The 10,968-nt window shown below is 35.9% G+C and overlaps 1 protein-coding gene and 1 long non-coding RNA gene across 2 annotated transcripts; one reads left to right on the top strand and one right to left on the bottom strand.

Moving 5' to 3' along the window:
- Nucleotides 1-755: 755 nt before the first annotated feature.
- LOC117123600 lies at nt 756-3,426 on the top strand. The gene is made up of 2 exons (XR_004447866.1): nt 756-2,216; nt 2,822-3,426. It is a non-coding gene; the product is annotated as an uncharacterized LOC117123600 (long non-coding RNA).
- LOC117123599 lies at nt 3,032-10,405 on the bottom strand. The gene is made up of 4 exons (XM_033269592.1): nt 10,251-10,405; nt 6,804-6,977; nt 5,677-5,854; nt 3,032-4,956 (listed from the first exon to the last, which is right to left on the bottom strand). The coding sequence occupies exons 2-4, from the start codon at nt 6,951-6,953 to the stop codon at nt 4,856-4,858; spliced, it is 429 nt and encodes a 142-aa protein (XP_033125483.1). The 5' UTR covers nt 6,954-6,977; nt 10,251-10,405; the 3' UTR covers nt 3,032-4,855.
- Nucleotides 10,406-10,968: the final 563 nt, after the last annotated feature.

Genomic DNA, 10,968 nt, shown 5'->3' with positions numbered 1-10,968 from the left:
TTTTGTTAGGTTAGGGTTAGGGTTAGTGTTAGGGTTAGAGTTAGGGTTACGGTAGATGTGTATAAGAGACAGTATTAATATATATAAATAAATATACAAACAAAATATAAAAAAAATTTAAATAATCATATAAATAAATATATAAACATATAAATATATATAAATACATATACAAATAAATATATCAATAAATATACAAAAAATATACAAACAAATATATAAAAAAATATATAAATAAATATATAAATAATTACAGTATATAATATAAAACAATAATACATTATATATATAAATAAATAAATATATAAATATATATACACAAATAAGTATATAAACATAAATATATAAATAAATATATACATAGGCCTATATATAAATAAATATACAAATAAATATATATATGTATAAATATACAAATAAATATAAAAATATATAAATAAATATATACAGTATATATAAAATAATATATATATATATATATATATAGATATATCAATAAATACAGTACATATATATAAATATATCTGTATGTATGTATCTGTATATTTGTATCTTAACAACATCTTTATCAGCGCTGCATACTTCCGGATCGACGATTCGAAAAAGTGTATGTACTGCGCATGACTGGACTACACAGGCAAAGCTTCCCGGTGAAAAAAAAGGATTTAAAATGTATGACTCGCATGGCTCGCGCATTGGCTCGCATGACTCGCACTTTGTCACGACCCTTTCCGAATCGTCCTACAAGTTTTTGGCGAGTTTTCTTTGCTTCACTCATAGATAGGCCGAATCTGCACTGTACGTTGTTTTCAGCGTCCAACGCGGCCAAACTGCGGTTATAAGATCTTTGGGTCCAATGTAAACATTGCAAGGGGCCTATAGATTTAACCATTATGATCACCTTTATCAAGACTGTAATTATAAATTAATTTGAAATAGCTTTGGCATGTGCAAGCATTGTATAAATACGTAAAACAACGTAAAACAACGAAAAAAGGAGAATAAAGGTGGGCTGCACCACGAAAAAAATTGGAATGCCACATGCAAATAAGTAAAATGTATTATGCCATTGGTGCCAAAATCGATTTATTTGTAAGCATTTTCACTGATTAAGACAAAGTTTATATAGACTGGAACCCAGTCTAGCGCATCGTTTGTAGCTTGAACTCCCAACCTAGAGGTCAGGGGTTCGCTGTGCAAGTCGCTTGTGTCCTTGGGCAAGGCACTTTACCTATGGTTGTCTCTCTCCACCCAGGAGTACAAGTGAGTAAGTAGTAGGTTCAAACACAACCATGCGCTGATTACAGCTGCAACATTATGGAATTCTCCTTAGGGACATGAGTAGGATATTAAAACCTATAATAGCATTGAGGGACCCTTTTAAAATTTAAGTAGGAATTTCCGAAGTATTGATCGGGCCTCCAACTGCCCCAACCTGGGCCCCAGTGTTTCGCACTGGCTGCACAGCCCATACCAATGCCACTGCTGATGACAATATTATATATAGTTTACCTTGGGTTGCCAAAGAATAGAGAGTCTAAAAGTGGGCCATGCCACTTAAAAAAGTTTGAAAAGTAGACTTCACCTGTACCAGCATCATGTGTTTATGCCTTATCACACTATCAAATTTGATGGACACTTGTGAACTGCCCATGAGCATGATGTCATATCACATCCATATAAAGGGCATGATAAATGTCACATCATGTCCATATTTGCACAATTGATATGTGTATCTCCCAAATCAATTGTGCAAATATGGACAATTGATATGTGTATCTCCCATAAGATTGATTGTGTGAATAGAACGAAGGTGTTTCAAAGAAGAATCCTCTTTATTAAACTTCCTTTCTGTATGTTAAAACTGATTACATTGGATTGGGCTTAGTAATGAAACTTTGAAATCATATTAGGTCTATTAGGGGGGATTTACCGTAGATTATGGTTCATTTATTTAATTTTTTTAATAATAAAAAAAAAGACTTATTTATTATTAATTTTCAAATGTTTTGTATTGTAGCCAACTTGTAGAAAAGGTGTCTCTATAATCAAAAATGTCACCAAACTTCACATTCCTTTCTGCTACACATAAAGCTAAGAATCCATTTGTCCGGTTGCAGTTGTAGTCCTGGCTCCTGTTGCGTTTACAGTGCGTTTTAATTGATTCCATCATGTGCGTTTTTGAAGGCCCTTGAATGGATTCACCATACTGTAAGGTAGGCTGAAATCAAAACAGATAAATCGCCCCATGGAGCAATTAAAATGAGCGCATGCGGTTATGATGATGCAACTAATGGAATCACTCTCGCTTAAGACAGTTATATTGATTAAAACGCACTACACCGCAAACGAAGCCGCAATCGCAACTGGACAAATGGATTCCTAGCTTAATTGAGATAAACACTGCTGAAAAAGTATCAGGAAAATGCAGTTTTTCAATATATGTTTATTTACAAAAAAAAAATGCATCATGGTCATTTTTAATTTCATACTTGCAATTAAAATTAAACATGATGATTTTACTAATAACCATTTTACTATTGTCATATCTGTGTCTTAAAAATAATTAAATGTACATGTACAGCATTATATATTTTTCATCACTGGTATGACAAGAAATTTCAGTATAGACCTACACGTAATTTAGGATAAATTAATAAAAAACAAAAATAATGAAAATATTCATAATAAACTTGCTTCACCAAAAAAGTGTTTCTTCACAAGGCAATATCTTGCACAAACCAACGTATTTAATAATTGCTATTATACTAAAAGTAGTACAGCAGAGGCAGATTTAAAAGGTCATTCACCATACTGTAAGGTAGGCTGAAATCAAAACAGATAAATCGCCCCATGGAGCAATTAAAATGAGCGCATGCGGTTATGATGATGCAACTAATGGAATCACTCTCGCTTAAGACAGTTATATTGATTAAAACGCACTACACCGCAAACGAAGCCGCAATCGCAACTGGACAAATGGATTCCTAGCTTAATTGAGATAAACACTGCTGAAAAAGTATCAGGAAAATGCAGTTTTTCAATATATGTTTATTTACAAAAAAAAAATGCATCATGGTCATTTTTAATTTCATACTTGCAATTAAAATTAAACATGATGATTTTACTAATAACCATTTTACTATTGTCATATCTGTGTCTTAAAAATAATTAAATGTACATGTACAGCATTATATATTTTTCATCACTGGTATGACAAGAAATTTCAGTATAGACCTACACGTAATTTAGGATAAATTAATAAAAAACAAAAATAATGAAAATATTCATAATAAACTTGCTTCACCAAAAATCGTATTCTTCACAAGGCAATATCTTGCACAAACCAACGTATTTAATAATTGCTATTATACTAAAAGTAGTACAGCAGAGGCAGATTTAAAAGGTCCATGCTGGAAAAATCAGGGAAAAAAACCAACATTGAAATGTTAGCCTGGAAGTGCCATTTCAAACCATTTGGAGATGCCATAGGCATTCATGCTTAATCCCCAACCATAGTGGAGCTGAGGTGCCATGTACGTTTAATCTCTCCCTGGGCCTCTATTTCAAATTCCTGGATCCACCACTGCACAGTACATGACTTGAACTAAATACGACAATACAACTACTCATTTACTCTTCGTATTAAAAGCATAGCTTAACCAATGTATATATTTCTGTTCACACTATGAAACTGTATGAGACTTACTGTGATTTGCCAGATATGGGTGTGATATGACATCATCATGCCATAGATAGGCACATCACGCACATTTTTAACATTAACGTGCTAGTGTGGACAGATCTTAACTTTAACTTATTTCTTTATATAAATGGGCAATTAGTCAAGAACAATTTAAAAAATCATAAGCATTAGTTTTATCAGAGCTCCTTTGTGCAGGATTAGTTTCAAGAATAAAAAATCCCAACCCTTTATTGATCTCATAATCTGTACCGAACTAATTATTTAAAACAACAGACACAATCGGTGACCTATAGTGGGTAGAAAACATAAACAGACAGTGCCAGTTACGCTCAGTAATAGGAAAATGCATGGCTTCTTCGAAGTGTTTTTGTTTTAAGGCACAAACGAAACAAATGTTTGTTGGAATGCCAGTAAACTCTACTACATTGACTGGAAACTTGAGAATTTTGCTGTAATATTTTGCTAATGCTCTGAAAGATAGTGGCCCCAAATATTGAGATTATTTAAGAAAAGTTAGGCCTAGCCCCACCTATCAGCGGCAAGCTTAGGTATGCACAAGGATCTTTGAGCCGTGAACTGCGAGCGGGACATGATACAATTTCTGGGCTAGCTCAAGTTTCACAAAGGATTACGTAAATTCCAAAGCCTAATTTACAGTTGATTTTACAACCGCCAACAACCGCTTTTCCTATACTTTAACACTTATCGCACTGTAAGTTATACCCTCTACATCACGTAACCACTACAGGTTCCCGGTAGACGATTGTTTCTATAGAGTACTCAGTGTTACGTCACTATACCGCGTGATACTACTATGTTCGTATCATTGCAAAAATCGTTCAACCTGGGCGCCATTTTCTCCACTGACAAACCATTGATCCCAATTTCTAACGTAATTATTAAAATGTTGTATCTTACTTTTTTTTTTGTAAATTTTAATTGATGATTAAATGTGAGTTCGATAATATAATAATGTAATGCGAGCTTTTTTTTATGGTAAAATATTAGATTTAAAATGCCTATTCCAGAAAGCCTAAGTCATTCAGGCAAAATGAACGGTAACCAACGTCTGTAGATAACAGAGAGCGTCACCTGGCGTCGTGACGACATGACTGTGATACTCTATTGCGTGGTGCATGTGAACAGGGTTTAACGACGAAAGGTATTATTAACAGTGACATGTTGTCCTCCTGCGATAACGGTATTTCCATGGCCTGATACATACACTGAATTCCCACCTGCATGTACACCTGTGAAAAGAAATTGAGAATGGCATGTTTAAGAAAGTGGGAATCAGCCTCAGCGACCCAACAACTCATTAATTAATCAATCAATCAGTAAATCGATCAATTACTAAATTCTGGTTGTCACCTAGATATTTTAATAGTTAAAGGCAGGCACACACTGCATCGATCTCCGCTACACTTGACGACTCTATCCCATTAGCTTGTTGTCAGTGGCAGTCCCAGTAGATTGTTGATGAAAACGACCCAGTGTGCGCTCAACGTTGTGTTGAGGTCTCCATGGATACAGGTCTGCTTACTTTTGACAAAAATATGTGACATGCTTAAATATGGTCATGATGACATCACATCATGACCATATATAGGCACATCATGACTATATATGGGCATACGATAGTCGCTGGACAGGGCTTAAGATTTATTCCAATAATGAGTCATTTAAAATAATTTATCATTGTCGAAGGTTAAATTAACATTTGAAACTGATGAGTTTGTACAGTAGTGTATACATAATACTGTACTTTGTGTGTACCTTCAACTAATAAATCATTTTAGCCAAGTGGTTGTAATTTACCTGTCCTCTCAATTGTAATAAGTATAGGTAAGTGAATAAAATTTCCAAACTGTATCTTTTCTTCATGCTTCACCCTTCAACTATTTATAATGAAGATTATAGTAAATGAAAATTAATATCTAAATTAAATAAATTATTTGAAGAATACACACCAGCTCTTCGTGGGTCAGGCAAATTTTCATCTGGAACTTTGGCATATTTTTGTTCTATTTTTTCAAGTTCTTTTACAATGTAAGTATCACCGTTTTGATTCAAAGCTGTTTTGAAAGTTGTATAGGCATCTCCATGTTTGCTCTTCAACAATTTGTCATAAAACTTTTCAGCAGTCAGCTTAAAAAAAAAAAATAATAAAAATTGTATTTATTAAGTCTCCTGTTTTCTTGTCACCTGCTTTTGTAACTGTTTTTTGTCTGTTTACCTTGCGTGTTCCTTTATAAGGTCACGACCTAGGTTTTGTATGTTTTGCTTTGTTTAGTTTCGAAATAAAGTGATTTTATATATATTTACTACAGTAGTTGGTTTTGGTATCTTTATAAAATAAAAATATAAAAATATATCTGTTACCGGTCACTTAACAAAATACATTTGCAACTTGCAACAAGGTGAAGTACTGCACTTTTTACAAGTGCTAATAAAAAACCCTTAAAAATTAGTTAAGAAAAAACCATTATAGTTTTAAAAAAAAACAGTTGAATAATTAGACCGAGCAATCACTGCGTGTCATGACTCGCGTACAACAGATTGTTTTAATGACAATCCACTCAGACTGCCACTAGCAATCAGCAGATAGGATCGCGACGTCTAGCGCTCGCAGGGAGCGGAGTTGGATTCGTTGTACGATGCAGTGAGTGCCCGGCTTAACTGCGTGTAAGGTGTCGATCGTGAGATCGGTAGTTCGAGACCGATGCTCGTCTCATTGCTTGTGTCCTTGGGCAAGGCACTTTACTTATGTTTGCCTCTCTCCGCACAGGAGATAAACAGGCACATTACGCAACAGGACGGGAAGATGGGTGGACTGTAGTTCTGTGCACATCAGAGAGTGAAGACCACAGTAAACCCTTGGGCACGTAACCCGAATTGCCGTTGTCGACAGCTCCCCGTCCTCTTGCGTAAAGTGCCTATTCACACAATCCAAGAACTTTCATTGTTTCAAAGATTATTTTCCCTCCTGAATCAAGAGTTGCTCAAAAAATATCTTCAAAATCAAAGAAGCAAGAGTAATCCCTGCTGGGAATAGTAAAAATCAATAAGAATTATAATAATATCGTTTGTTTTTTACCTTTCGTGTTCCTGCTTCTCGGATTTCTTCATCATCATCTGTGCTGAAAATGTTTTTCTCAACCATTAAATCAAGTAGACGTTTGCCATCTATATTTTCAATTATAAACGGTTTGTTATGTTCCAATGCCAAACACTGTTTTTTATTCATAATGCTACTGACTGCTCCCGATACCTGAAAAAAAATAGAATTACCTTATTACATGTCAGTGACTTCTTGCAGAATCCACTTGCAGCAGTGGTAGAATCAAGGACTGTGAGCATTATAATTCAAAGTGGAGGCACTTTAGTCACTCACTTTCAGTAGCATCCACTTGCAGTAGTGGTAGAATCAAGGACTGTGAGCATTATAATTCAAAGTGGAGGCACTTTAGTCACTCACGTTCAGTAGCATCCACTTGCAGTAGTGGTAGAATCAAGGACTGTGAGCATTATAATTCAAAGTGGAGGCACTTCAGTCACTCACTTTCAGTAGCATCCACTTGCAGTAGTGGTAGAATCAAGGACTGTGAGCATTATAATTCAAAGTGGAGGCACTTTAGTCACTCACTTTCAGTAGCATCCACTTGCAGTAGTGGTAGAATCAAGGACTGTGAGCATTATAATTCAAAGTGGAAGCACTTTAGTCACTCACTTTCAGTAGCTGACTTTAATTCATAGCTTACAGTAATAACTAGACTTGCCACAAGTCTCTTATTTTTTATTATTTTTCTCAATCTGGACAGCGCCACCAACAAGAAAGTTAATTTAGAGATGGAATAATATAATTCGAAAAAAAAAAAGAAATCAAGTATGGGATGCCAATTAAATTAAGTATGGCGCGCACTAAGTGCAATAAAGAGTGAGTAACCTAAAATTAGGGCCTGGAACCCAGGCTAAGTAATAACCAATTTAAATAGAAAAAAATGTGTTGTTTGCCTGTGACCAAAGAGAGCTGAACCGTCGAAATCTCTAGGTCCCCAGTTCAATTCCCATCGCTGCCTCTCCTTGTGTTTTAGCTGGAGGTTCCAATAGTGCACCGTCTTTCGGATGATACGTTTAAGGCGTTTGTCCCGTGAGCATTCATGGCCCATGTGCACGTTGAATAACGCAGTTATACACTCTTCGGAAAAAAGTAGGGGATTGTCTCCCAGTGTACTGGGACCCAACTGGAAATAAGTCTTCTTATAGACTTTCGTGGGCTATAATTGGTGTCTCCCACCGAATAAATCCAATCCAATCAACCAGATATAGCAGAAGCTAGAAATATAAAAGTGGTTACCTGGAAGGAGCAAACACCCTAAACAAGGCCTGTAAACCACTAACTAATGAATTGTATTTACAGTATACACCATGTATATGCTAGGGCCTAGGGTTAAAACATAACATGAACCACCCTGTTCACAATGCATGCTGGGGTTTCTAAGCATGACCAGCTGAATTGGTAAGGATGTTGTTTGATTGGGGGAATGCAAAGGTGATTTGGAGGGGCTTGACAGTAAAATAAGGCTTGCATGGGGAACACACCTCTGGCACAAAAATCCAAGTCTAGAATTTCGTCCACGCATTTCGGAAAAAAGGGCCAATTTCCCCACATTTTTTTTGCAGAAAATCAGGCCTTGGCCTATAATATCTCAATACACAACCAATGTAATAATCTGTATTTACGATTTTGTGCAAATTTGAGTTTGTTTTTTGGGATATCCTCCACACGAATACAATAATTTAAAGTGTGGGGCTGGATGATAAAGAGACACAAGCTCGCAAAAATAAGGTGATATAAGGTGATTTTTATCTACAATTTCTTTGCTTCGAACATTTCAACGGGGACAACTAGAGTGGTGCAAGTTTTTTTTAGGATGGGAAGGCCTACTCCCGCACACACCCCTAAATACGACACATGGTGCCAAGAGGCTGGGGCAGACAGGAAAAGTGCCTCAGGGCCTGGGCCTCGTTGGGCTAGGTGGAAAAAAAATAATAATAATAAAAAAAAAACAACGTTTGAATAAAAGGAAAGATAGCTTTTACTTGTCATGTTTCTATAATTTATTGTTTATGACCTGCTGAAATTAAGCACTCTATAATCGATTAAATTAGTCCTCTTATCTGTTAAAAGTCTGTAGCTTTCAAGGGCTTCCCTTGTGCCCCTGACCCCGCTGGTGGCCCTATGCGGCCCCCACACCCCCAGCCAATGGGCCCTTGCAGCAAAAAGCTGCCCTGGGGCCCATGTACAGCTGTCGGTGGCCCTGGATATGCCACTGGTTGTTTGGGACACCAATATACAACACAGTAGCTTCAGCCTGGCTGTAGATTTGTTAGTGTAAATCTCATGGTGTTTACTCCGAAATTAACCGCAGACCATACTGTAAATTTTTTTAATTGCGTGGATGATACCCCAAAAACCAGCTCAAAATTTGCACAGAAAATTGCTAGGAAAATAGGTGCGCACAATCGTAATTACTGCTTAATACATTGTTTATTTAATAGTTATTATTTTTTTATTTTATTTTTTTTAACTTTATTTTTTTATATAGTAATTTTTAATGTATTTTAAATGTTTACCTTGTTGTTCCGTTCATTTCTAATATATTGTACTCTGTATTATATTTTATGTCAAGAGGTTCCCACTTTTGTGTTGGGCCCTCAGCCCATGGTTCCCTCATGGACAGCTTTGTCGAATTTTTAATAAATAAATAAATTAAACAAAAAAATAATTTCAAAGCCCAACTTTCGGAAAAAATCTACGTGGAAATCAGCCCATATTTTCCAACATTTTCGCATCTTTGGAACAGTCGTACTTCTTCCGGATTCACTAAGGCTTTTGACCTCATTAATCACAATGTGCTAATATCTAAAAATGGCTTTTCAGATTACTGTATGATCAATGATGCTGCGAGTGGCTCTAATAATACGAAGTACTCAAAGTACGTTGATGGTCTGTCCTTTTAAGAAAATCGACTTTATTTCACAAGAAGGCTTCTTACAGAATTACCTTAATTAATCAATTTTGTGATAGCCTATTCCTAGGTGTATTAACAATTCTGCTTTTAAATCCTAGTAAGTGTAAAGTATGAAAATGTGCTTTGCTATTATAGAACTAAGACTAGGCCTAAGTGTAGTGCAATATCCCTGAACAGTGTATTTACATTGGAGAATCCTCAATTGAATTTTGTGACAAAGCCTTAATTTTATGCGTTACAGTACAGAAAGATCTAAAATGGGGCAGTCATGTTGATAATATTAATGTTTAGGCAACAGTTACTGCTGATCTGGTAGGGCCCGGGCCTAACTAACTAAGCCCTAGCCCTGGCCCTACTACTAGGCCTAGTACTAGTTACAGTAGTTAGCCGTCTAGCTAGGCTAGATCTGGCCTAATTATTACTCAGCTAGGCCTATCTATAGTCTACGATTCTTTAACTTCACAATAAAATGGCTTTATTACGGTATGTATCTACAGTAATAGGCCTACCTTTGATTCAAGTAACTTATGCCGATTATTCAAATTAAAACAACTTCATATTTAACCGCAAGCAAAAAATAACTAGGCCTACTGCACATCAGCGTATGCCTCATCAGAGGAGCTTTTGTTGTTAAAAATATATTTCGGATATTCCCCCATTCCCATCTCCGATGACGTCATGTTGAAATACTGAGCCCTCTATCTATGGAGTAGTTTTGGCAAAGATCTTATAAACACAAGATAGCGTTCTCCGCGATTTACGCGTAACAAATAGAAGCGTCGGTCAAGGTTCAAAAGTTTCCAATTTAGCAAGAGGGCGCCATTCATGCGCTATTATACCAAGGAGAAAAAGCATAGAGCTATTAAACAACTAGAGTGCTGACAAGATGGCGGAGTAATGCAGAGTTGTGTATGTGTACCATCCAAGATGGCTGCCGTAGGAAAGCGCCGCCTTTAGGCTTATTATACATATTATTACCATAAATAAGCCCTCTGACTGAATATTATTTCATTAATGATAATTAGTATTGATAATGACAAATTATTAAACTGTCGTAGCCAAAAAGAGGCCAGGTAGAGCATCTTATTCAAATATTTAAAAAAAAATTAAAATCCTGTACATTACACCCATACACCGCAACGCTCGAGTTTCAAACATAGCTGTACTGAACTTTCGGTGTAAATTGAGGGCGCCATTGAAAATGATAGTGCTCAGGCGAAATTTGAT

The sequence above is a fragment of the Anneissia japonica genome, unplaced genomic scaffold (assembly GCF_011630105.1).
Source record: "Anneissia japonica isolate Jap-2015-1 unplaced genomic scaffold, ASM1163010v1 scaffold287714_len2871179_cov188, whole genome shotgun sequence".
NCBI classification, from domain to species: Eukaryota; Metazoa; Echinodermata; class Crinoidea; order Comatulida; family Comatulidae; genus Anneissia; species Anneissia japonica.
This window is presented reverse-complemented; position numbering and strand designations above follow the sequence as displayed.